The sequence below is a fragment of the Protopterus annectens genome, chromosome 9.part0 (assembly GCF_019279795.1).
Source record: "Protopterus annectens isolate FY-2018-M chromosome 9.part0, PAN1.0, whole genome shotgun sequence".
Classification (NCBI taxonomy): Eukaryota; Metazoa; Chordata; order Ceratodontiformes; family Protopteridae; genus Protopterus; species Protopterus annectens.
This window is the reverse complement of record NC_056743.1, coordinates 858718975-858746938: the sequence shown is the minus strand read 5'-3', so window position 1 is coordinate 858746938 and position 27964 is coordinate 858718975. Positions and strand designations below refer to the sequence as shown.

The 27964-nt window shown below is 45.1% G+C and overlaps 1 protein-coding gene across 1 annotated transcript in view; it reads right to left on the bottom strand.

The window, feature by feature from the left end:
* SLC39A7 (solute carrier family 39 member 7) overlaps positions 1–27964 on the bottom strand; it is a 409960-nt gene that overhangs the window by 11505 nt on the left and 370491 nt on the right. The window contains exon 7 of the mRNA XM_044083574.1: positions 14256–14452. Within this exon, the coding sequence (XP_043939509.1) occupies positions 14256–14452 (197 nt within the window). The remainder of the gene's footprint in view (positions 1–14255; positions 14453–27964) is intronic.

Below are 27964 nucleotides of genomic sequence, written 5' to 3'. Positions count from 1 at the left end.
CTCCACCCCTGGAGGTGGAAGCACTCCACTGTCTAGGTCTGTAAGAGGTCTGTGCTTGGGCCCTCCCTCTGGAGCGCCTATATCTACCCCTCTGAGGCCTGTCCAAGCTGGGAAAGGACCAATTTTTAGTCGGCCAATTTCTGCTAAATCTTGGGGGCTGAACTTGTAAGAAATCCTTAACCGTTTGCATGGATTTTGCCTTATCCTCCATTTTTTTTATCACCTCTTCAGCCTTAAAACATTATGCTGAACAGGAGCATCCAGTAACTTTGCTTTCACTTGATCAGGTAAGTTTTGTTCCTTTAACCAAGCATGCCTTCTAATGACTGTGCCAGTGGCAGCCGCCCTGCAAGAAGCCTCCAAGGCATCAAAACCACAGTGTAAACCATGCTTACCCACTGGTTCAGTGGCATGTATCAAATCGTGTAATTCCTTATTATCTGCACATGCAGTAATGGTACCCAGCTTTTGTTTCATAACAGACAGTAGAAATTGCTGATATTTTAGCATATGAAATTGACAATTTAAAGCCCTAATAGATAAAGTAGCAGAAGTGTACACCTTTTTTGCCCCATCTCTCCAAAGCTCTGGAATCCTTACTTGTCAGAATAGGATTTTTAGCAGAAGCGGCCTTAGGACCCTGAGAAATGGTTTCTGGATCAGCAGTAGGATTTTTGTAAAGGAACTGGTGGGAGTCAGGGACCCTGTAATATCTGTTGGGCTTAGCAGGGGCTGGAGGAAAGGAGTCAGGAGTTAAATTAGCCTCAGAAAAGGCATCATCCACAATATCCAAAATAGGAAGAATAGTCAGGGGTCTAATGTTGGGGAAGAAGGAAATCCCTAAGCCTTCTCTTAGATTCCGAGTACTCCTCTCCTTCCCTGTGAAAATGTTCCCTCATGTCATGTAAAGTTTCCCCAAAAGAAAAATCCTCAGGGGGAGAAGCTGATGGAATGGATTCCTCAGCATCAGAATCCTCATAAGGAGGGAAAGTATATTTCTGTTCAGAGGAAGACACTGAAGAAATACATACTTGATCAGAAGATTCATAATCCAATTCTTGCCTTGGCCTTTTATCTGGAGGGGGATGTGAACCCCTAAACATGGTTAGTAAGTCCTCCGCCATTTTAAGTAGCTGTTTCTGAGATTTGGGTCCCTTATCAGAAGAGACCTGGGCTGGTGTCTTAGATTTAGGAGTCTTTGGCTTTGCCTTTATCAGAAGCTGTGTAGGCCTGAAAACCCCCTTGGAAGCCAGTACCTGCACAGCGGCTCTGGACCCATCCGAGGGAGCATTGTCCGAAGGTCCTGCAGCTGGAGTGCTCAAAGGCCTAGTTGGCTTCTCGTGGGAGTCCGTTTCAGCAATCGGTTCTGAAATGGCCGACGACAGGGGCTGCGAAAGCGCCTCACTGACGACGGCCGAACCTGTAGCTGGCTCTGCTTGTAAAACGTCGTCTGATTTGGACCTCGGAGGCCTGTCCTTATCCTCACATCATTTGTGAACTCCGGTAGTCGGAAATGTGTCCGACATTTTATAATTAAATCACCTACCAAAGTAAGGAAAAGCAAAATTGTGCCTTCGCTTAATCATACGTTGGTTAAATCTAGCACAAAACCAACAACTAGCTACGTCGTGGTCAGGGCCTAAACAAGGAATACAGTAAGAATGGAAATCCTTATGAGGTATTTGCTTCCCACAAGAAATGCAATTATTAACTTTTTCTGACATCGGACTGGAGCAAGAAAAAAGTTTCCCCAGCGGGGTACTTAGCTTTGAGAAGAAGAAGAAGTAAGTCCTCGGACGGAAGAACGAAAAAATATCAGGAGTCAGCCGACCGGCACTTGCGAACTGCTTTCACAACACGGCAAGAAAGACTGGCAAACATGGAGTCGGCTGGCAGCTTTGTACTCCTAGCGCTCTGACGTCAGGGAGCATGACTGAACAGCCAATGCTGGACCCAGACTTTGGGATTCTGGCCGACCAAGGACTGCCTGCCAGCAGGAAGAACCCTACAGTGATGACTGCAACAGTGAAACACGATGAACATCCATGAGTGCTGTAATTTGTTCTTGAGCCTCTGCCCATTGATTTGGTGGCAGATTTGGCATTCCTTTTTAACCTTGGCAGAGTGTGAAAGTGGAACCTGTAACCTTGAAATACAATGTTGAGAACCCATTTGTCTTTGGTGATCATTTGCCAATTGTGGTAGAAGAGTGCCACTTTTCCTCCCAAGGGGGCTGCCAAGAGGGATTTGTTTGGCAGCTGTAGTGGGAAGTCATTGGAGCTGCTTTTTATATGGTTGGGGCCTGTCTTCCCCATCTTTCTGGCCTGATGCAACCCATTGTCGAGGCCTATAAGGACCTTGTGTTTGACCTCTACCTCTTTGAGGTCCGTCTGTAATTGGAAAGGACCAATTCTTAGTTGGCCAGTTTCTGCTAAATCTAGGAGGCTGAACCTGTAAGAAATCCTTCACAGTTTGCATAGATTTTGCCTTATCCTCTATTTTCTTTAATACCCCTTCTGCCTCAACTCCAAATAACACATCCTGCTGCAAAGGTGCATCCAATAATTTTGCTTTAACAGGATCTGACCGACCGGCACTTGCGAACAGCTTCTGCTTCGGGCACCGCGCGGCAAGAAAGACTGAGGAAAATGGCGTCGGCTGATGCCTTTATACCCCAGAAGCTCTGACGTCGGGGAAAGTGCGACATCAGCCGAGGCCAGACCCAGACTTTGGAATCCGGCCGACCGAAGGGCTGCCTGAGGCAGGACAACCCATATGTTATGACTGCAGATGCATCCTTGAAGGACATCTACATTGCAAAGAATGCTTTCCCACTTGTTAAGCTGCATGCAATAAATCCTGCATTTCTTTAAAATTAGGAGGAACTGATTCTGGAAACATTTTCTGTTTTAACTGAGACAGTAAAAATTGCTGACATTTCAGCATGTAAAACTAGCAATTTAAGGCTCTCATTGCTAAAGTTGCAGACGTATATACTTTCTTTCCCCATCTGTCTAGTGCTCTGGAATCTCTGTCAGAGGGACTGGATTCTTGGCTGATGAGGCCTTAACTCCTTTGGGTCCCTGAGAAATAGTTTCAGGATCAGCTACAGGGCTTTTATATAGAAATTTATGAGAGTCAGGGTCTCTGTAGTATCTGTCAGGTTTAACAGGGGCTGAAGGTAAGGAATCAGGATTTAAGCTGGATTCAGTATACACATCATCCACAACATCGAACACTGGCGGAATAGCAAGGAGTCTGTGTTGAGGTAATAAAAGGAAGTCTCTAAGCCTTTTCTTGTATTCTGAGTAATCCTGGCCTTCCCAGTGGAAATGCTCCCTCATGGTATGTAGGGTTTCCCCAAAGGAGTAGTCCTCAGGCGGTGAGGCTGATGGAATTGATTCCTCAGCATCAGAATCCTCATAAGGGGGTAAAGAGTATCCTAGGTCTGAGGATGAATCAGAAGAGATGGACACCTGGTCGGATGAGTCATAGTCTGCATCCTGTCTAGGCCTTTTATCAGGAGGGGGATGGGACCCCCTGATCAGAGTGATTAGGTCTTCGGCCATTTTGAGCATTTGTTTCTTAGGCATGGAGGCCTGTCCTGGAGAATGCTGTATTTGTTTCTTTGTTTTTAAAGGAGGCTTAGACTTAGCTGAGGGTTTAATGCTTAACTGAGTAGGTCTGAAGACACCCTCTGAAGCTGTGGGTTGCTCAGCTACTCCGGATCCCTCTGAAAGGTTAGTCTCGATAGGCTGAATAACTTGTGTGTCCGAAGGCCCAGCCATCTCCACGTGGGAGTCAGAGGCAGCCTGTGGGTCTACAGAAGCAGTCGTCAGGGCTGTGAAGGCACCTCGTTGAAAACCGGAGAACCGGCGACTGGCCTAGAAGCGACTTCGTCGTCAGTTTTAGGCCTCGGATGCCTATCCTTGTCTTTGCGCTTTCTGTGTATTCCGGTCGGAAGTTCCGACGGCATGGTATAATTGAATTTTCTACCAAAATAATGTCGGGCAAAATCAAACCGACGTTTAATAGTGCGCTTGTTAAACCCAGCACAAAACCGACAACTAGTGACGTTGTGGTCTGGACCTAGGCAATGGGATACAATAGGAATGCAAATCCTTATGAGGTATATTTGCTTCCCACAAGAAATACAGTTATTAACTTTTACTGACATCAGTCTGAGGCAAGAAAAAGTTTCCCCAACGGGGTACTTAGCTTTGTAGAAGACTTCAGTATGAAATCTCAGGAGACGGCCGACCGGCACTTGCAAACTGCTTTTGCTTTGGGCACCGCACGGCAAGAAAGACCGAAGAAAATGGAGTCGGTTGCATCTTATATACCCCTGCCGCACTGATGTCAGGGAGGAGGCGACAGCAACCGACACCGGACCAAGACTTTGGAACTCGGCCCAACTGGGGAACCACCTGACAGCAGGCTAACCCAAGTGTAATGACTGCAGCAGTGTAACACGATGAACATCTTACTCTGCATGTGTTAGAAGCAGGAATGGCACTAGTCTTCTGTACTGTCTTTCTCCCAAGAATGATGCCTAGATACCAAAGACAAGATAACTGGCTTTAACAATCAGCTAAGTAGTTGGTTTCATTATAAGAAGGTCCAGTATGTGTTGGTCTAGGATGAGATGATAAAGAAGACTTCCCATTTTGCCAAGGATGGCCTACACCTATCATACCATAGAGCCTTTGCTGTCCCAACAGTGCCTTTTTATAGGCACAGTCCCCATACTGGGTATTGTTACATAGCAAACTGAAACTTAAATTTGGACATCAAGGTACACTAATCAGTCCTACGAGTCTAAAGAGAAAGTACCTAAATGTGAGGCCCTCCTGCAACATGAATATATTCATCTTTGTGTAGTCAGTAAGACATGATTCAGTGCAGTGACAGCCATCTCTCTATACCAGGGATTTATTGCCTTTCAAACCTTCAAGCCATTGGGCAAGTGTAGGGGATTATCATTGATAGAAATACCATCATCTTATGTCCTATTACTGACAACCCTGACTTGGAGCTCATGGAGATCCAAATCACCATTAAAAAGGTAAAGTATTCTGTCACTGCTAGCTACAAATCCTCATCAGTGTTCCCCAAAGGTCATGGAAATTATCTTAACACCAATGAGGGATTAAATATTGAACCAAATACCTTCTTGTTAGGGGATTTCAATTACAAGGGCATTACATGGCACTCTTACACCACTAAAAATAGATATACTCAACATTTCCTAAGCTTTGTTAATACCGATGAGCTACAGCAAATTGTAAAACTACCCACTCGCTCTAATATCCTTGATCGGGTCTCTACCAACCTTGCCCCTGCCTGTACTCCAACCTGCATCTCTTCATCCCTAGTTAAATCTGACCACAATTCAGTCTTCTTTTCTGTCAGGCCTAGTGGTATCACCCAGTCACCAAATGAAACTCTCTTTACTGACCTTCATCAGAGAAAATCTACAGAGAAAATTTACTTCAGCTTGTAGACTATACAAAATTTCCAATCCCCTACAAATGGACCCTAGTGAGAAAGCTGTTGGATTTACCTCCCAACTTTCACCAGAACCTAAACAGTTGCATTGAAAAATCAGTAACCACTCCCTCTAACCATAATAGTAAATCTAAGAATAAACCTCTCCATGGAGCTCCCATATTAATAAACTAAAGGAAAATGATGAAAAGTTTTACTGTCACCATCCCCCACCCCATCTCACGACCACAATGAGACTTGCCAAAAAGGAACTTAAAGATTACAGTAAACTCTCAGTTAACCGTAACTCAAGCAACCAGCAAAAAATATTGAAATACAGTACAACTTTCATATGTTGCACTTTCTGTCCCCCCACCCCCGTAGAAACATACCATACGTTTTTAGAGTTTTAAAAAGTAAGACGGGAATAAATTCCCTCGCTCCCCAACCTGAGAACAAGTCAAACCAAACATTAGTATAGGGTACAGTATTAGTCAGGCCTATTTTTAATAGTAACTCTCAAGCAACCAGAAACTACAGATGCAAAGTTGTTTTATCTTGCCGTTCACTCTTACAGATGGGTTCGGAGCCGATCCTCGGCTCCGAGCTGGCCTACTACAAAGCTCAAGGTCTTCAGACAGCTCGAGGCCAAGTCCCTATCCCGTAATGCACCTAGAGTTACCTCAGATCTAGTTTGCCGCTGCAATAGATCGGAGGTTCCTCGCATAGCTCGGGACAGTACAATTTGCTTTTCTAAAATTTATCTAAATAACATTGTTATTTCTCTACTTTTAGAGCTAGTCTTTAGTACCTTTAGCTTTTATAGCTTTATAGTGTATATTCCCTTTGGTGTGCTTTTTCATCATTAGATATAGCTCTTTTTGACCTTCGTCTTTTCCTATAGGCCTATTAGAGTAGTTTAATTAGTAGTTTGTGTGCTTTTGAACCGTGACAGTTTTGTCACTGTATTTTGATATATACATTTAGCTTATTTAGACTGGTTTAAATAGTTAGTGTGTGTGTGTGTTTATTAGTGACACTGTCACAGCATATTTAGCCCATAGTTTTTTCAGAGCTTATTTAACTAGTTTTGGGTGTGTCTAGTCTTTGTTATACTACAGTAGTTTTTTTCTAGATACTGTATAGTTCATTATGGCTGACCAGGATAGGGATAAGCATCCTAAGTCAGGCTTTAAAAAATGTCCAAAATGTAGACAGAAAATGTCTGTTACAGATAGCCATGTCAATTGTGTGTATTGTCTGGGAGCCTTGCACCTACAGGAAAGCTACTCCATTTGCCATTCTTTTTCTTCCAGGGTTCTTCAGGAGGGAAAGAAAAAGTTAATAGATAGAGGACTTCTCAAACCGTCCTTTCAGGAAGCTTTGAGTAACCAGGACAGGTCTAGTAAACCTTCAAAGTCTTCTAAGGCTTCTACTTCTTCGGAAGTAAAAAAAATCAAAAAGACCATCAACGTCAGCTCCACAGCCCTTGGAGCTGAGCATCTTGTCTTTTCGGAGCCGGTCCCCAGTCCTGGACTGTATTGTCATCAACTTCATTTCCTCCTCTGAGCCATACCGGCCCTTCGGCGCCGGAGGAGTCGGACCTGATTGTTGAGCCTTCGAAACCGATGCCTATTCCAGTGTCATTGATTCCATTTACTCGGACGTCCTCAGTGCCAATTGAGGAGTCTAAGAGCAGACACTCTCCGGTTGGGTCCGGGGAGGATAGTCGGACTGACATGTCAGTTCCGACTTTGCCTCTCAGGGCTTCGGCTCCTACCTCTGGTTCAGAGCCCACTGTCCCAGTGCCGAGGGGATCAATGCTTTTCTTGCATCTAGCGGTCCCTTCTCATCGGAACAGAGGTGCCTTTGAGGCCATGAGGAGAGTGATGTTTCCCAAAACATCTACAACTTCAGATCCAACTACTGCCTCCCCAAAAGTGCCTGTGCCCACTTCTGCCTCACAGATCCTGTCAAAGCGTAGAGACCCTGAGCTTCAGGAAGCCCCACTGGGTGGCCCCTGCTCTTCCGAGACCTCACCAGAAGTTCCCACTGATGAGGTTCCCAGGAAGAGAATTTGTAAGAGGAAGCATCTAGACTCCCCACAGGAGTCTCTCACGTCAGACACAGACTTAGATGAATCAGAAGGGTCCCCCCCTCTGAAGATATCTCATTTGCTGAGATACTAGAAATCCTTAGGCAGAGGGGTGGCTGCAAGTCCTCCAACCCTACTGAAGCTGAGTCGGTTCTCCTGAAGGCTTTTGGGTCTCAACCCTCCACCTCTTGGGGGTGTCCACCCTTGGATGAGCTCATGGAGTTGGTTTCACGAAGGGCATGGGAGTCTCCGGACACCATGGAGCCAGTCCCTAGGAGGCCCAATAAATTTATTTCTGCCCCCCCCCCCCCAGGAAAAGTCTTTCCTCACCAAGGGAGTGCCAGTTGATGCCATGGTGGCGGCGGCAGCCAACAAAAAGGAGATGTCAGAAACTTCTTTATCTATCCATCCTCCTAACAGAGACTCTAGGATCATGGATAGATACAGGAAGCGCACATACAGTGCAGTGACACTTGCCATGCATTCACTGAACTCTCACTCATTTTACAAGACTTCAAAGAGACCTCCTTAAAGAGCTTGGAGATGCTCTTCAGGGTATGGTAGCTGAAGGAGGCACAGACAAAGTCACCTCCCAGCTCACTACCCTCAATTCCATAGTGAACTCGTCCATGTGCCTCATTTCGTATGCAGCTGATGGAGCGAGTAGGGCAGCGTGTACAGGAATTACTCTCAGGAGAGATTCCTGGATGCGCTTGTGTTCCTTCACAGAGCCCTTTGTCATCACCCCTTTTGATGGCTCGTCCCTTTTCGGGCCCAAAGTTAAGGAAATTATGAGCAGGTGTGAGCAGAAAGGAAAGACTCTGTATGCCATCAGAGTCCGTTTTTTCACCACTACTAGACCCTACCCCAAGGGTCAAAGGGGAGGAAAGATGTGGTTCCGAAAAGCCCAAGGAGCCTTTCTGGACACACGTGTTGAAACCCCCTCCAGCAGCAGAGGAGGGGGCAATAATGGAAGACGCCGCCCTCGTGGCAGAAGGGGGGGGGTCTGCAAAATCAGACCGACAGAGATCAGTTCTTTGGGAAACCCTACCAGCTTTCCTGAAAGGAGGCCAGACTGTCCTGCTCTGGAGGTAGTCGGGGGGGGGGGGTCGCTTATCTTTGTATCCAGACGTCTGGCTCAAAATAACAAATGACAACTAGGTAACAAAGTATAGTTTCCAGAGGATACTTCATTCCTTTTGTCATTCCCCCTCCACTGACAACAAAAATCCCGGATGTTCCACCCAGTTACAGGGAACAAGCAACAGTTGAGGTCCAAACATTGCTAAGAAAAAGAGTCATCCAACCAGTCCCAGCAGACTATACAGGATCCGGAACTTACTCAAGATTCTTTTTAGTTCCAAAAAAGACAGGGGACTGGAGACCTATTTTGGACCTCAGCAAACTAAACAGATCTGTCAAGAAAGAGACGTTCCGGATGGTCATGCTTCAGTCGATACTTCCCCTTTTTAGGGAAAGACAATTGGATGTGCTTGATAGATCTACGGGATGCGTACTACCATAAAAATGGCCATCCAGGGATCATCTGCGCATCTGGCTGGGAGCCAATCATTACCAGTTTCGAGCCCTGCCCTTTGGTCTCACTACAGCCCCCAGAGTGTTCACCAAATGTATGGCAGTGGTCACGGCTCACCTGAGGCATTTAGGATTCCAGGTGTTTCCATACTGAGACGATTGGCTCCTCACCACCACCACCAGGCATCAGCTAATACAAGCCAGGGACACCACTCTCTCTCTGCAGTCATCTGGGCATTACGATAAATTCAAAAAAATCTGCTTTGTTGCCATTGCAACATATCATTTTTATCAGAGCAGAATTCACCACCACCACCACCACTTTGAGACTTCCAACAAAAAGAGTTTTATTAGTCAGCAGGTTCACATTATCATATCCAAAGACAAGACTCCAGAATCAGAAGTGCTAAAATTGTTAGGCATGACGGCAGCTGCAATATTAGCGATACCATTGGGTCGCATGCAAATGCGGATTCTGCAATGGCTGTTATTCACTCAGTGGTCTTACCAAGAGCTCCCAATGTCTCATCTCATAACGATCACAAACACATGCAAAAAAGGATCTTCAGTGGTGGTTGACCTCTCTTCATGTAACGATAAGTCGTCCTTTTGTACTACACCCACCAGCGGCCATAGTGACCACGGATGCTTCCCTGAAAGGGTGGGGAGGGCATTTTCAAGGAAGAATAGCCCAAGGCACATGGACCGAACAGGAGACACATCTGCATATCAATGTCCTGGAGATAAGAGTGGTACTTTTAGTGCTGCAGTACTTCCAGGACACACTTCCTCTGGGAACAATTGCGATTCAGATGGATATGTCAATGGTCTGGTACTTGAACAAGGAGGAACCAAGTCCTATCCCCTTTGTCGCAAGGCCCCAAGAGTATGGCAGTGGGCTACAGCCACCCAGCGCTTTCTATTAGCAATGCACATCCTGGGAAAATCCAACATGATAGCAGACAAATTGAGCAGGGCAATTGTGTTGTCTCACGAGTGGTCCCTCAAGAAAGAGATAGCAGAGAGAATTTTCCACAGGTGGGGCTAGCCTTGCTGCGACCTTTTTGCCAAACACATGAACACAAAATGCAGAAGCTACCTTGCCCTGAATCCCCCTCCAGGAGAAGCCCCAAGGGATGCAGTCGTACATGATTGGCCTCTGGGTCTCCTCTGTTCTATGCATTCCCACCAATTCCCTTGATACCCAAAGTATTGCAGAAAGTAAAATCCTGGGAAGGACCATCATTCGAATAGCCCTTCATTGGCCTCATCAGATTTGGTTCCCCTTCCTTTGACTTCATCAGCTGGAAGACCCTTGGATTCTGGACCCAGTTCCAGATCTTTTGACGCATTTGTCGGAGCTCTTCATTCCTCTCTTCAATCCCTGAAATTGACAGCCTGGCTGTTCCAATTCCCAACATAGCCATGTTCCATAACCTCTCAAATGAGATGCAGCAGATATTGATATCTTCTCATAAGTCCTCTACTTGGAAGCTACATCTTAGCAAATGGAGAAGATTTTCTATATGGGCTTTTCAAAATAACATTCATTGATTCCTACCAAAACCATACTGCCTCCATATTAGAGTTCTTGACTATGCTTTTCAATAAAGGAGCAGCAGCAACAACAGTTCGGGTTCAACTTGTTGCTATCTCTAATTTTCACCTTGCTTTGAAGGATTAAACATAAATGTCACACAAACTATCCAAAGCCTTTCTCAAAGGGACCTTTCATCTCAGACCACCTGTGAAATCCCTTATACTCCATGGAATCTAAATTTTATGCTTTCACGCATTATTCTCCCACCTTTCGAACCAGCTTCATCATGTGATTTGAAATATTTGTCATGGAAGATTATCTTTATAGTAGCCATCACTTCTGCCCGTAGAGTGTCAGAGCTTCAGGTCTTGTCCATGAAGCCTCCTTATTGGATTTTCTATGCCAAGTGTCCCTGCGAACAAACCCTTCATTTTTACCCAAAGTTTGTACTGAAACTAACCTTAACCAGATCATAGATTTGCCAGTGTTCTTTCCCAAACACACCAACAACTTAGAGTATATACTGCACAAGTTTGAAGTTCATAGACAGCTCAGATTTTACCTCGATAGAACAAAAGACTTTAGAAAATCAGAACAGCTTTTTGCTTCCTTTTCAGATTCCAGAAAAAGGATGCCAGTGGCAAAAACAACACTGTCTAAATGGTTATCGGATTGTATCGCATTTACTTATTCAGCTGCTAATCTACCTTTATAACACAAGATTAAGGCTCATTCTACCAGAGCAGTGTCCACATCTTCTGCCTTTTCTGCTAGGCTTCCTATACACAACATTTATGCAGCAGCCCCTTGGTCAAAACCTCATACCTTTATCACTCATTACAAAGTTGACAAGGCCTCCAGGGACGGGCCTCCTTTGGGTCTACTGTTCTAAAAATCATACTCCCATGAGCCACCTCAGAAAGATGGTGCTTGGGATGCTACCCATCTGTAAGAATGAACGGCGAGATGGAACAACTTTACATAAAGAAGTTATGTACTCACCATAAAGTTCTATGCGAGTTCATCTCGCCTTCATTCTTACTTCCCACCCTCCTTCCCCCTCCAGGGTTTTTCGAGGGCCGGGATACTAGATTTTTCCTGGTTGCTCAATCTTTCTATGGGTTACTCCTAAAGAGTGAAAGAATGACACATGGTATTATTATACGCAGCAAAAAAGATCTGAAGTAACTCTAGGTGCATCATGGGATAGGGACTTGGCCTCAAGCTGTCTGAAGACCTCGAGCTTTGTAGAAGGCTGACTCAGAGCAGAGGATCAGCTCTGAGACCATCTATTAGAATGAAGGCGAGATGAACAACTCACATGGAACGTTATGGTGAGTACAGAACTTCTGTTTATCTGGCATCTACCAATCCCCATGGGTGCCAGTTAACTAAGAGTTTACTGTACTATTGGAAAATATAAAGATGAATACAAGCTTAATTTTGCTACAGATACCAAAGGCAACTACAGTTCTTTCTTCCGTTACGGCGGAAAATAAAAGAATAATGTCTAACAATGCACTGAGTTCATCTATAATGATCACATATTTCAATCTCAAAGATATAGACAATACATTAGCAAAAAAAAATGTAGTGTTAACCTTACACTACCCAAACTGTTGTTCCCTCAGTATTCCTAAAAATTTAGCTTCACCAATTTCCCCTGAAATCACCTTGCAGCATTTCTTAAAAGCCCTGTCAAAAATTAAAAAATAATACTTCCACTGGATCAGACAACATACTAGGTTGCATTCACTTAAGTGTCAGGTATGCACTATTCAAACATCCACTTAAGCTGTTCAACCTCAGCCTATCAAAAAGGTTTGTGCCTGATGCCTGGAAAACATTCACTATGACTTCCCTACATAATGGTGGCCCTCTCTACAGATCCAGGCAATTATAGGCTCATCAGCTTCAGTAGCCTTATATGCCATGGAAAATATCATAGCAGAACTCATTTATACAGACAAAGGCAACTTAATTTATCTAAAACCAAATCAATTTGGTTTTGGGAAGGACAGGTCGTGTCTCCTGAAACTAGTAAGCTTCTTTAAAAAGGTTATGGAGGCTATGAACAGCAGACATTCAGTGCACACTGTATACCTTGATCTTACCAAAGCTTTTGACACTATTCCCGTGTTGTGTTTTAGTCCAAATGCAAGTAAAACCCTATGTTAACCACTGGACTGGAAATATCTGACAGATTCCTGGTTGTGAAAGTTGCTGTACTCAATCTGAACACAAAATTGTAACCAGTGAGGTACTACAAGGATCACTGCTGATCCCGCTTCTGATTATTTATTTTCTATACATTCAGTCCAATATCTCAGAACTGTGTCTGACAAAGATTATTACTGATTGCAAGCAAGGCACTGTTATCCATAGCAGCTCCAGCTAGGAATGGAATATGTACATACCTGGTGTATTGAAAACAGTCTCAAGTTAAATGCAAAAAGTGCAGCAAAGTTGTATTTGGCCAGTTATCATTCCTGTTCAAAAAGACAGTGGACAATTCTCTCTCATTCGAACAACACGTTTGCACTTCAGTCAGGGAATCCTTCTATATGTATCCGTTAATTTTTAAGGAAATATCTTCAAGATCCAAAGAAGTCCTACTGACATTGTACTCTTCCCTCATCAGACCCATCACGGAATAGAGAATCTCCCTTGGAATGTATAAATCGAAGCATAATGCTCAGTTAGAAATGCTCCAAAGATTCCTTCTATAGAAAGTGAAAGACCTTAAATCCTTTAACTATCCTGACAAAAATATCAAACTCTCCTTAAACTCAGTAGCCTACAAGTTGCTCCAAGGTAACCTGTGTCTCACTTTTCGAGCCATGTATAACCTAACCAATTTGATGACCTGTTTCTTTGCAAAACCAGTGGCTCTACAAATACACACACTAGGGACATAAATCTACACTAACCAAGACTCACTGGACAAACAGGTTTTTAACTCAACTTTTTCTACAGATTGGGAATACGTTATCATTACACGTCAAGCAAAGTACTACTTTGACTACCTTTAAGATTATTCTTGACTGGATGTGCAGACATGAATTTACACCCTGCTCATTTTGGATATTGAACATTAAGTGCTTGAAAAGGGACACATGAACTTTTCAATGTAACAGCTAGGCACTGTAGACTGCCTGTCTAATAATGCAGACATGTACACACAAACTATTAAGTCTTCCACATTTAAACCTAACTGAAGAAAAGTTTATGAACACAATCCATAGTTAAATCTGGGCCAACTGCTATTGCAGTAATTGTTAGACCAGCCAATGAGGCCACTGATTACTCATCTAGTAATGGTAAGAAAGCTGCAAAACAGTTACTGCAACTATACTGGCTTATTGTAAACTGAATAAAGTATATTTGATGGCATTAATACATAATTCTACTCTTTAAATACATGCAACTGCCTAAAAATGATACAAACTAAAAGTAGTTTTAAAAAAAGAATGCACTCATATTAGCAACATACTTAACTGTACCATTTTGTTTCGGAAATTAAATGTTCAGCTGAAGAAGGAAAAAAGCCTTCTTTAAGGAGTTAGCGGACTCAGTAAACCTGACCGGAGTAATTACCTTTCGTTTGGTGCAGCCAGACTGTACCAAGATGGCAAAGTCTCCAATTTCATGTGGCACCTCATGCAGCAGAATGGTAACTGTGGTGATGATTCCAACATTAGTGTTTACAAGGAAGGAAGCACCTATTGCCAGTCCATCAGTAAAGTTGTGCGTAAAATCTGCTGCCAGATTAAGATAGCCAGAAACTTTCATCTCTGCAGAGAAAACAAAAGAAAACAATAAGCATTTATCTGCTAAGGAAATCACAGCCTAATTACATAAAGATATCCAGAGTAAAAAAAAGAAGTTATGTCTTACCATAACATTCCATCTGTGTCATAGATCTTTATTCATTCATTACTATTAGGACCTCTGTTCCATCCTCAGAACTGATACGGCCGTTTCCAAGCTTACGCCAGTCAAAAACTCTCAGCTAAGACCTACCCATAATGCCCCTCTCCTAGTTACTCTAGATCGAGTTTGCCCACCCCTATATAATAGCCGTAGTAATAGAAAAAATAGTAGAAGGCTCCGTCTGAGCAAATACCCCCCAACCAGGAGTTCCTAAAGTCCACCAGGAGTCCAGGCAGGGTGAAGGAGGGTGGGAAGTAATGAATGAACAAAGATCTACAACACAGATGGAACATTATGGTAAGACACAACCTCTTTATCTGATGTTGTAAATCGTTCATTAATTACTATTAGGACAGAGTCCTCAGCTACTTGAGTCCTGGGTGGCCCTAAGGAAGGATATTCCAGAGCACCATAGAACCAAAAGATGCTCATCCCCTGGAGGCCAAATCCAATTTTTAATGAGAGATAAAGGCATGAGGTCTTGCCCAAGTGGCTGCTCCGCCGATATCATCCATAGAAGCTCTGGAATGAAATGCTACAGAAGTAGCAATAGATCTGGTAGAATGAGCCTTTATTCTGGAAGGTAAGGTAGCTTATTCTGTTGGTAGGTAAAGGTAATGACATTTCTAAGCCAGGAGGATAAAGTCACTTTGGAAACATGTTTACCCAATCTGGGTCCTGCAAAGGCCACAAACAATTGAGCTGTTTTCCTTAAAGATTTAGTCCTGTCCAAATAACAACGAAGCTGCCAATGCACATCAAGGGTGTGCAAAAGGTACTCCCCTCTATTAGAATGCTGAGGGAAGAAAACTAGCAGGTCAACATATTGGTTAATGGAAAAAAAACAGCAGAAATGACCTTGGGCAAGAAAGATGGGTCAGTAAGAAGGGACACCCTATTCATGTGGAAGATCAAGTAAGGTCTCTTGACACTCAAGGCCTGCAGCTCAGATACTCTTCTCGCCGAGGTAAGTGCTACTAGAAGGTTTTCCATGACAAAAATTTTAAATCACTTGAATCAAAGGGCTCGAAAGGAGGACCTGTGACAGACTGAAGTACCAAAGTCAAGTCCGAGGGTTCTAAGGGAGGCTTGACCAGAGGTTTAACATGTAATACACCTATCAAAAGTCTTGCATATTGCGGTGTGACATAACTGAAGAATCATCAAGTCTATTATGAAAATTGGCGATAGCTGCTAAATGTACAGTGATCATCGATGCTGAGGCTCCTGCATGAAAAAGAGCAGTCGGGTATTGTACGATCTTTTGAATAGGCATAGAGAAAGGGTCTAAGTTCTGATCTTTGGCCCAAATAGAGAACCTAGTCCATTTACTAGAATAAACTTTCTTGGTGGAAGGTTTATGCAAAGCCAGAAGAATTTCACGAACAGGAGATGGGATGTCAGGCAGCCTGGCAATCACTGGAAGTGGAGGAACCAAGCTGTGAGCTTGAGACTGTGTAGGTTTGGATGAATCGGTCCCTGAGGATGAGATAACAGGTCTTGGGAATGATCCAGGATCCACGGGTTGTGAATCAGATGAGGCCACAGAAACAGGAAACAGACTTGAAGGGGCCTGTAGGAGCAATGAGGATCACTTTGCTTCTCAATCGCTGAGCTTTCTAGAGAGATTTTGGAATGAGAGGAAACAGGGGAAAGGCATACAGAAGACCTGGGGGCCAATTGTGCATTAGAGCGTCCCACGGTGGTTCCCCCTGAGGGGGGATCAGGGCAAAGTAGCTTCTGCATTTGTAGTTAGTGGGGAAGCAAACAGATCGCAGCAAGGCTTGCCCCAGCATTGGAAAATCCGATGTTACAGGGTTGAGGTACCACTTGTGAGGCATCAGGATGTTCCTGCTCAGGCTGTCTGCAATAAACTTGGAACACCTGGGAATGTGCATTGATATAAGAAAGCGGTTGGAAGCTATCGCCCAGTGCCAAATCCTCATGGCTTCCCGACACAGGAGGTAAGACCTGGTTCCGCCTTGCTTGTTGATATACCAGATGACTGACATGTTGTCTGACTGAATTGCAATGGTCCCAGAGGGTAGGGATGCATGGAACACTTGCAACGTTAAGAAAACTGCCCTCAGTTCCAGGACATTTATGTGCAAATTGGCCTCCATGGGGGACCAGGTGCCTTGGACAGTCATTCCCTGGAAATGCCCCCCCCCCACCCTAACAGGGAAGCATCCGTCGTCAATGTGGCTGTGGAAGACAGAACGGTCGACACCAAAGATTAGTCTGTGGCTTCATCCACCATAGCATTTCTTCCTTGCAAAAGTTTGTAAGACGTATCATGTGGTCGAGTGGGTGAGTTAGCAATGACCAATGTTCGGAAAGGAGCCACTGCAGGATTCTCATGTGCAGTCTCGCCAGTGGTATTAATGCAATGGCAGCTGCCATGGAGACTAAGAGTTGCAGTACAAGATGTACTGGTACATAGGTCTGAGGAAGAAGGTCTTGGATTTGGTGTCTTACTTTCGAAAGCCTGTGAGGGGGAAGAGAAGCTTGAGAGGATGTTGTGTCGAAGACCGCTCCAATAAATTCCAGTGTCTTCGTTGGGGACATGTGAGATTTGTCCTTGCTGACTGTAATACCCAAGTGAAGAGCGAGACCTTGAGTTTAAGAGAGGCTGCGGACTAGCAGATTCCTGGTCGGAGTGGTAAGGAGACAAGGTAAGAAGATGATCGTTTAGATAGGGAAACACCTGGAATCCTTGTAGTCGAAGATGAGCTACCAACTGCCATACATTTGAACACTCAGGGGGGCTGTCGAGAGACTGAATAGCAGTGCCCTGAACTGGTAGTGATTGGCTCCCAGCCGGAAGCAGAGAAACCTCTGGGAGCAGTGGTCCATCTTTATGTGGTAGTACATGTCCTGGAGGTCTATAGAGCACATCCAGTTGTCCCTCCCTAGGAAGAGAAGAATGGACTGTACCGTGACCATCCAGAATTTTTGATGTTTGATAAATTTGCTCAATAGGCTGAGATCCAGGATTGGTCTCCAGTCCACTGTCTTTTTTGGCACTAAAAACAACCTTGAGTAAAACCCGGATCCTGTCTGGTCTGGTGGGACTGGTTGGAGGACTCTTTCTTAGCAGCTTTTCTATTTCTAAGGCTGCTAATTCCCCCTGATTGGGTGGTACATCGGGGATTCGTTTGACGGGTCTGGGAATTAAACCAAATGGTATTTGGTAGCCACTGGATATTATTCTCTGCACCCAAACATAGGTAGTAATAAGATGCCAGGCTGGTAGGTGAAGAAAAAAAATGACCCCCGACTGCTTCCAGAGGAAAGCAATCGGGCCGCTGCTCAGGAGCGCTGGTAAGGTCTGCCTGAGAAAGAATCTCTAGCGCCCTGGTTACGCAGACCCCCTCTACCTCAAAAGGGGTGTCTTCCATATGAGTTGCCCCCTCTGCCACAGGGGGATTGTTCACCACGACTGTCAAGAAAAGATCCTTGGGATTTCTTGAACTACATTTTTCCTCCCTTCTGGTTCCTGGAGTAGGATCTTTGGGGGTTGAAAAAGCATATGTCCACAGCAGACAAGGTCTTTCTGTCTTTCTCACTACATGCAAGTGTCTCTCGTACTTTGGGTCCAAAAAGTGCAGATTCGTCGGCAGGTGCATTGATGAAGGAAGATTTAAAGGGGTCTGTGGTCACACAACCGCATCCAAGCATTACGTTTCATCACAATGCCTGATGTGGCAGCTTGAGCTCAGTGGTGTGAGATATCAAACGCATCGAGGAACTCAAGATGGATTCAACGGTAGCTAGCTGCGAGGTGACAGTATCATGCACCTCATCAGGCAGTACCCCCACCAAAGAGGAAGACATTTCGGAATTTAGGTCTCTTTGGGAGGCGTGTAAAGTGTGCCAGATTGTTCAGCAACCGAATGGTGAAGGTCGCTGAAGCATAGGTCTGTTTCCCTAGTCTGTCCATGGTCCGGGGACTCCCTGTTTGGAGGATGGACAGTGGAACTATCTTCTGCCAGTTCCCTCTTGGTGGCCGCCGCCACAACCATAGAATCAACTGTCAACTGCTTGGACCAGTGGGGCTGGTCTTCAGGTATAGATAAACTTTTTCTGGCCTCCGGGGGACAGGTTCTATGTTGTCTGGGGCCTTCCAGGCACACTGCACAATGAGTTTAATAAGGTCATCTGCCAGTGGGCTCACCCAGGAAGTAGATGGCTGGACACAGAAGGCCTGCAAGAACACAGATTCCTCAGAAGGGTTAGAGGGCTTCCAGTCTCCCTGCTGCTTGAGGATTTCGAAAACGTCTCCGAATGAGACGTCATCTGGGGGAGACCATGGGGACGCCTCCCCCTCATCACAATCAGTGTCTTTGGTGATAGATTCCCCTGGGGAATCAAGGTGCTTTCTCTTGCACCATTTCTTCTGGGGTGGCTCCCCAGTGGGATCTTCTGGGGAGGACTCCGGAGAAGGGGTTCCCTTCAAAGCAGGGTTCTTGTGACTCCCATGCCTAGGGTCCCAAAATTGAGTGTTGGGAGAGGTGCATGCTGGGGGGGGGGGTTCTGATACTGATGTCATTGGTGCTGACTGCGAGCCTTCGGAGTGAAGGACCATCTCCATCACCTGGACAGCAGGCCCGCCCGAGGAGGGATGGGAGCCTGGAACCAGGGTCACACCCCGGCCTAAGGAGCCCACCTCAAGGTGAGGAGCTCTGAGAGGACTGGAAACTGCCAGAGCCATGGACAAAGACGGCACCAGCAAGAAAATAGGTGCCGGGCTAGGTACCAAGGTAGGGATGGTCGAAGCACTGCTCCAAGAGAGCATCGGCTCCACCGGAGCAAGGTGGTCGGTGCCGACAGTGGAAACACTGCTGTCGAAGCAGAGACAGTATGCACTGGAGTGGACATCAGTACCGAGATCTCCGGGATCTGGGTAGAGGCTGGAGGAAGGTAAACAGGGGAAGATGTAGTAAAAGATCCCGAGCCAAGAGGGACGGAAGGTCTAGCTGGAATGGGCAATCCCCTAGCTGCCAGAACCTGGTCCACAAACCTCCCTAGATCTAATTCAGAAAAACTCCTAGTGGATCTAAAGGAGGCTGCTTAAGGAGAATTAGGTCTTTCTAGAAAGGGACTAAACCTCTGCCCCAAAAAAGGGTCGTAAGTTGGAGAGTATCTTGTCCTTGGCAGGTATTCGAGTTTTGGAGCAGATGAAACTGTCGGCACCATGGCCGGGGATGGTGCCGATGCAGGTACAGTCACAGCCAATGTCGGATCCACGGATGGCACCAAAGTCAGTGCTGCCAAGGTTGGAACCGAAAAGTACAGTTGTGTATACCTACCATAAATGTAGATGTTAGAGTGTCTTCACTGTTGCAGTCATAACTGTAGGGTACTCCTGCCGGCAGGCAGCCCGAGGTCGACCAGAATATCAAAGTCTGGGTCCGGCGTCGGCTGTTTCAGCTAGAACCCTGACGTCAGAGCACATGGGTATAAAGCTGACAGCCGACGCCATCTTCTCCAGCCTTTCTTGCCCCTGATGTCAGAAGCCCCCATAAAACCAAAAGGTGTCCCAAGGGAAACACAAATACACCAGAAAGGTAGTGGAAAAGGAAACACAGTAAGCAAATAGAAACAAGAGGGGACTGGAGGGAGGGAAACACCGACTGCAACAGTGAAGACACTCGAACATCTACATTTATGGTAGGTATACACAACTGTACTATGTTCTTCGTGTTTCACTGTTGCAGTCATAACTGTAGGGTAGAATCCCAAAGCTGAGAATACAGGAGGAGGTTATGAAGTAGAAGGAGCAGCTAGAAGACCCTGCAAGACAGCAGAGGCAAAGCCTGCCCTAGACTTAGAGTACAAAGGGAGGTTATAGTGCTTGGATAAAGTATGCACAGAGCTCCAAGTGGCAGCCTCCAGAATGTCCTTGGTAGGAACTCCTCTGAGAAAGGCTGCTGAAGTGGCAGCTGCTCTAGTAGAATGAGTCCTGACAGTACCTGGAATCTGTTTTCCATAAAGAGAGTAACAATATCTTATTCCATGAGCAATCCATTTGGAAATAGTTTGCTTAGAAATGGCTTTACCAAGAGAACTGGAAGCAAAAGAAATAAGCAATTGATCTGATTTTCTGAAACTTTTAGTTTTGTCCAGGTAAAAACGTAGTTGCCTGTGTACGTCCAGTGAATGCAAAATCCTTTCCCCCCTATTTTGGGGTTTTGGAAAAAAGGTAGGAAGGTGAATAGTCTGATTTAGAGCCACTCTAGAAACAACCTTAGGCATAAAAGTAGGATTGGTCCTCAAGGAACCTCTGTCCTGATGGAAAATGAGGTATGGTTCTACGGCCATGAGGGCTTGCAACTCAGACACCCTTCTGGCAGAAGTCAAGGCCAACAAGACAGCTGTCTTCCAGGATAAGAACTTAATGTCCGCAGAGGCAGCAGGCTCAAAAGGAGGCAAAGTAAGCTTTTCCAAGACATAGTTGAGATCACAAGGAGGGACAGGAGGAGTTCTAGGAGGTTTTAAATTCTTAGCTCCTCTCAGAAATTGTCTGACCAACTGGTGGGAAAAAATGGGAGGATCACAATTGAAATGTGCTAAAATAGCAGAAGCATGAATTTTAATGGAAGAAAATGAAAGACCTTTAATCAAAAGGTCTGAGAGATAAAGTAAAATAGATGAGATATCAGGTATTAAAGGATCAGAGCCATGATCCTGCATCCAAATACAAAATATTTTCCATTTAGAAGCATAAGATTTCCTTGCACTAGGACGCCTAGCTTCCAAAAGAACATCCAAAACTTGTTTAGGAAGAGAAGAAGGAATCAATTGCCTTTGATGAGCCAAGCTGCCAGACAGAGAGTCTTGATTTGAGAGTGAAATACCTGACCCTGATGCTGGGACAGTAGAGAATGGGTCAGAGGGAGACTCCAAGGAGGAACCAAGGAAAGGTGCAGTAGAGTAGGGTACCAAAACTGACGAGGCCAATTTGGAGCTATCAAAATGATCAGTCTGGGTTTGTCTAGCTTTATCTTTAGCAATACCAGAGGCAGAAGAGGAAGAGGAGGGAAGGCATATCCCGAAAGATTCCTCCAGCTGAAGGACAGGGCATCCACTTTCCAAGCTGTCTTGTGGAAGGACCTGGTGCAAAAGAGAGGCAACTGATGGTTGAGATGGGATGCAAACAGATCTATCAGAGGACAGCCCCAAACTGCAGTTATCTTGCTGAATAAGTTGGGGTCCAACATCCATTCGTGAGGATCCAAAATGTTTCTGCTTAGGCTGTCTGCTAAGAGATTTTGTTTTCCTGGAATGAACTGTGCCTGAAGATCCAGATTCAAATTTAGGGCTGTATCCCATAAGGTTATGGCAAGTCTGCAAAGGGGGTAAGAGTGAGAGACCCCTTGCTTGTTTATGTACCACATGACTGTGGTATTGTCTGTTCGAATTAGCAGAGGTCCCGGCTTCAAAAGAGTCTGGAAGGCTAGAAGACCATTTTGGACTGCTAACATTTCTTTCAAGTTGATGTGCCATAGAAGGTGTTTGTTTGTCCAAGAACCCTGTTGGCATTTGTCTAGAAAATGAGCTCCCCATGCATAATCCGAGGCGTCCGTGGTTATGATCTGAGTAGGTTGAGGAAGACGAAAGGGCTTGCCTTCATTCAAAACACACGCCCTGGACCACCAAAGGAATTCTTTCTGGAGGCAGGGAATCAGTGGAATCATTGTATCCAGACTGTGGCAATGTTGAGACCATACACTCTTTTAGGTACCATTGAAGTTTCCTCATGTGAAGCCTTGCATTTGGAATCAACAGATGCAAGAGGCCATGTAGCCCAGAGCCTGCAGGAATTTCCTTGCAGTGAGCTGAGTCAATGCTGCCAAGGTCTTGAAGATTGAAGCCAGCTGCAACTGTTTTTCTGGAGTGAGGAAGGCCTTCTGTAAACTTGTGTCCAAAAGAGCTCCCAAGAAGGTCATTCGTTGAGAAAGAAACAAATGTGACTTTTTTGTGTTCACTGAGAATCCCAGTAGTAGGAGAAGACGTTGAACAAAATGCAGGTGTTGAAGTAGAAGGTCTTTGCTGTCTGCCTGAATTAGGCAGTCGTCCAGATAGGGGTAAATCTGAATCCCCTGAAGTCTGCAGTAAGCTACTACTGGAGCCAGGCATTTGGTAAAAACTCTGGGCGCAGTAGATAAGCCAAATGGCAGTACAGAGAATTGGAAGTGTCTCGAGCCTGCCTTGAATCTAAGGTACTTTCTGTATTGTTGCCTTATGGGGACGTGTAAGTAAGCCTCTTTTAAGTCCAATGTTACCATCCAAGCATCTTGTGAGAGCATTGGAAGAAGTTGTTGAAGTGTAAGCATCTTGAATTTTGGAATTTCCAAAAAGGTGTTTAATATTGAGAGGTCCAGAATAGGTCTCCATGAGTTTTGTTTTCTTGGGACCAGAAAAAGTCTTGAGTAAAAACCTTTCCCCACCTCTAGAGGTGGAACAGGTTCTATGGCTCTTAAGGCTAATAAAGCGTCCACTTGATTTAAGGCCTCTGTCCATTGATGTTTTGGCAGATCTGGCCAGCCGGAAGGCCTTGGCAGAATGTGAAAGTGGAATCTGTAACCTTTCAAAATCACGTCTAACACCCATTTGTCCTGGGTAATGTGGGTCCAATTTTGGTAAAAAAGAGAAAGTTTTCCTCCGAGTGGGGCATCCAGGGAAGGAGGACCTGAAGCCCAACAGAGGGAGTCATTGAGTCTGCTTTCTTTGGGTTTGAGATCGGTCTTCTCCCCTTCTAGGTGAAGAAGCAGTCCACTGTCTAGATCTGTAAGAGGCCTGAGCCTGCACCCGACCTCTGGAGCATCTATATCTTCCCCTTTGAGGCCTGTCAGAGGAAGGAAAAGACCAATTTTTGGAGGGCCAATTTCTGGAAAATCTAGGAGGCTGTACTTGCAAGAAATCATTTACAGTCTGCATAGACTTGGCTTTTTCTTCCATCTTTTTAATAAACTCCTCAGCCTTAGACCCAAATAAGACATCATGCTGAACAGGGGCATCTAGCAATTTTGCCTTAACTTGTTCAGGTAAATTCTGCTCACGAAGCCAAGCATGTCTCCTGATAACAGTACCAGAGGCAGCCGCCCTGCAAGAAGCCTCTAAGGCATCAAAACCACAATGTAAACTATATTTGCTAACTTGTTCAGTAGCATGCAACACATCCTGTAATTCCTTGTCCTCAGCACATGCAGGAAAGGTAGAAATCCTTTGTTTTAAAACAGATAAAAGAAACTGTTGATACTTAAACATGTGAAACTGGCAATTTAAAGCTCTAATAGAAAGGGTAGCTGAAGTATAAACCTTCTAGCCCCACCTGTCCAAGGCACGAGAATCCTTTTCAGAGGGGATAGGATTCTTAGAGGAGGCGGCCTTAGCAGCCTTGGAACCCTGCGAAATGGTTTCAGGATCAGCAGAAGGGTTCTTGAATAAGAATTGATGGGAATCAGAGACCCTGTAAAATCTATCAGGCTTAGAAGGAGCAGGCGGCATGGAATCAGGATTCAAGTTAGCTTCAGAGAAGGCATCATCCACAATGTCAAGTACAGGAGGAATAGCTAAAGGCCTGTGCTGAGGGAGAAGAAGAAATTCCCCGAGTCTCTTTTTGGAAGCAGAATAATCCTGACCTTCCCAATGAAAATGCTCCCTCATCTCATGCAAGGTTTCCCCAAAAGAGAAATCTTCAGGGGGAGAGGCAGAGGGAACAGAATCCTCTGCATCCGAATCCTCATATGGAGGAAAAGAGTAATCCTGATCAGAGGAAGAAACAGAAGATACAGAAGCCTGATCAGAGGAATCATAAGAGATATCCTGTCTAGGCCTTTTCTCAGGAGGAGGGTGAGAGCCCCTAAATCATAGTTAATAAATCCTCAGCCATCCGAAGTAATTGCTTCCGAGTCTTAGGAGATGAATCCGAAGAAGCTTGAGCAGAAAGTCTGGGTTTAACAGGAGTCTTTGACTTAGCTTTTGTCTTTGTGGAAATAGTAATGTGTGAAGGCCTGAAGACCCCCTCAGAAGCCGGTACCTGCACAGCGGTTCCAGACCCATCTGAAGGAGCGACGTCCGAAGGTCCTGCAGCAGACAAATTACTAGGCCTAGTTGCCTCACCATGTGAGTCCGTGTCGGCCATCGGTTCTGAAGTGGCTGACGACAGGGGCTGCAAAAGCGCCTCACTGACGACCGCCGAACCCGAAGCTGGCTCCGGCTGCAAAGTATCCTGTTTGGACCTCGGAGGCCTGTCCTTGTCTTTGTGCTTCTTCTGTAATCCGGTAGTCGGTAAAGATTCCGACGACATTCTATAATTAAATCGTCTACCGAAGTAATTCAAGGCCCAATCATACCTACGCTTGATAGTGCGAGAATTAAACCTGGCACAAAACCGACAACAAGAAACGTCGTGGTCATGGCCTAAGCAAGGTAGACAGTAAGAGTGGAAATCTTTATGAGGTATTTGTTTTCCACACGATACACAATTATTAACTTTTTCTGACATTGGAGGAGCAAGAAAAAAAAGTTTCCCCAACGGGGTACTTAGCTTTGAGAAGAGAAGTAGAAAACTTTGGACCGACGACAATCACACCAAGTTGTCTTGAAAACGCCAACCAACAAGCAGCGAACTGCTTTTGCACCGCACGGCAAGAAAGACTGGAGAAGATGGCGTCGGCTGTCAGCTTTATACCCATGCGCTCTGACGTCAGGGTTCTAGCTGAAACAGCCAACGCCGGACCCAGACTTTGATATTCTGGCCGACCTCGGGCTGCCTGCTGGCAGGAGTACCCTACAGTTATGACTGCAACAGTGAAACACGAAGAACATCAGGGGTGAATATCATGGAAGGCACAGAGGGAGATGATACAGAGCCTGGTGCCTAAGAGGTCTGCGCCGAGGAAGCAAGGAGCAGACTTGGTTTCGTAACTGACGGAGATGCAGGAACCAAGTGACTCCGTTTTTCCTTTTGTTTTTTGGTCTTTGGAGGGGGTGAAACCTCCAACCCAGATACAGCCTCCGAAAAAGGTGTCTTGATTAAACCTTTTAAAATAAGTTTATTTTTAGGTTCTGCTAGTGTACGATTACTAAAACTAGCACAAATGTCACAGTCAGCTTTAATATGATCCACGCCTAAACAGTAGACACAAAGTACAGTTGTGTACACTTACCATAAATGTAGATGTTCGAGTCTATTTACTGTTGCAGTCATTACATCTGGGTTATCTGCCTGCAGGTAGCCCTCAGCCGGCCTGAATACCAGAGTCTTGGACTCCTGCTTTGGATGCTGTCCTTCCTTCCATGACGTCAGGTTGTCAGGGGTATAAAACATGCAACTGACGCAATTACATCAGTTTTTCTTGCCCCAGATGTCAGATGCCTCCATAATGGGAAGCAATTATATGTTATGTTACACCTCCAACAAAAAGCAAATACACCAGAAAACTCAAATACACCAAACAAGAAAGAAAGGTAGAGCCAAGAGAAGTGTGGGGCTGGAGGGAGCGTAACCAGGACTACAACAGTGAATACACTCAAACATCTAGATTTATGGTAAGTGTACACAACTGTACTATGTTCTTCGTGTTTCACTGTTGCAGTCATTACATTTGGGTAGATTCCCAAAGCTAAGGAAGGGAGGAGGAAGTTAGAGAGCATTAGGACCAGCTATTAAGCCCTGCAATACTGCAGTGGCAAAACCAGCTCTGGGTTTAGAAAAAATAGGCATGTGGTAATGCTTGGTGAAGGTATGAACAGAGCTCCAGGTAGAAGCTTCTAGTATGTCCCTGGTAGGGACCCCTCTGAGAAAGGCTGTAGAGGTAGATGCAACCCTGGTAGAATGTGATCTTATCCCCTGTGGAGTAGGTTTTCCACGGTGTTTATAGCAGAAATTAATGCAATGGGCTATCCATTTAGAAATGGTTTGCTTTGAAATGGCCTTCCCCTCTGCCCCTGCAGAAAAGCCAACTAGCAGCTGTTCAGATTTTCTGAGAGGCTTAGTCCTGTCCAAATAAAATCTAAGTTGTCTGTGCACATCCAAAGAGTGCAGAATTTGTTCTCCTTTGTTTTGTGGATTAGGAAAAAAGGTAGGCAAATGAATGGACTGATTTAGGGCAACACTAGACACCACCTTGAGCATAAAGGAAGGATTGGTCCTGAGGGACACCCTGTCTGCATGGTTTCCAAGAAAGGAATTTCAACTCTGCAGATGCAGCTGGTTCAAATACAGGGAGAGTGAGCTTATCCAATATAAAGTTAAGGTCCCAGGCTGGAGTAGGGGCTCACCTGGGGGGGGGGGTCTTAAATTTTTAGTCTCTCTGAGGAATTGCTTTAACAGGGGATGAGAGAAGAGGGGTGGTTCAGTATTATAATGTGCTGAAATTGCAGAGGCATGAATTTTGATTGACGAGAAGGATAGGCCCTTGTGGAGCATTTCTGTTAAGTACTGAAGAATATGAGGTAAACTGGGCACCGTAGTGCCCATACCCTGGGTCTGGCTCCAGGAACAGTATAATGTTAAGTTGTCCATCTCGCCTTCATTCTTGCTGGATGGGTTCGGAGCCGATCCTCGGCGCCGACTCGGCCAATACTAAAGCTCGAGAGCTAATTCCACCGGCTCGAGGCTCCCCTATATCCCACAATGCTAGGCGGTAACTACTCAGATCTTGTTTGCCGCTATAGCTGACGAGGTGCTTTTCTACTGGCTCAGGCAGGTTAGTCAGAGTTTTTACCATAATAGGTATTTCTTAACCCCCTATTGTTTCATACCATAACCTTTTTAGTTTAATTAATATTTAGATAAATCGACCCCTGTTTTTTGGGTCTATATTCCCTTCCTTTTCTTCCCTTAACTTGTAGGCCTTCAGCCCCTTCCCTTCCCCCAGTCCTTTAGTGTGACTAAATTAGTAGTTTTTTTGTTAAGGGCTTGTATGTGTGTTTGTGGCTTTGTGTTAGCCTTAATAATTTGATAATTTTCTTAGGTAGAGGATGTGTCTGTAGTGTGTTTGTGTGTTGTCAGGCACTCCTTTTACTATGTCAAAAGACGCTAAGGTCTCAGGCTTCAAGAAGTGTGACTCGTGCTGTCAGAAAATGTCTCTGACAGACGGTCACACTTCTTGTGTGTATTGCCTGGGACCTTTGCACCTGCAGGACTCTTGTGCTGTTTGTCATGGTTTTAGCCCTAGAGTCCTGCTGGAACGCAAGAGTAAATTAATCTTGCGGGGCTTGTTAAAGCCTGAAGGCCCCCCGACTCAGTCTGTGTCGGGGAAGCCTTCTAAAACTTCCAAACAGTCGGCTCCGATTTCTGAGTCGACTGCTGGAAAGGTTAAGTCGGCTTCGACATCGGCTGTTTCCAAGCCTCATACTGT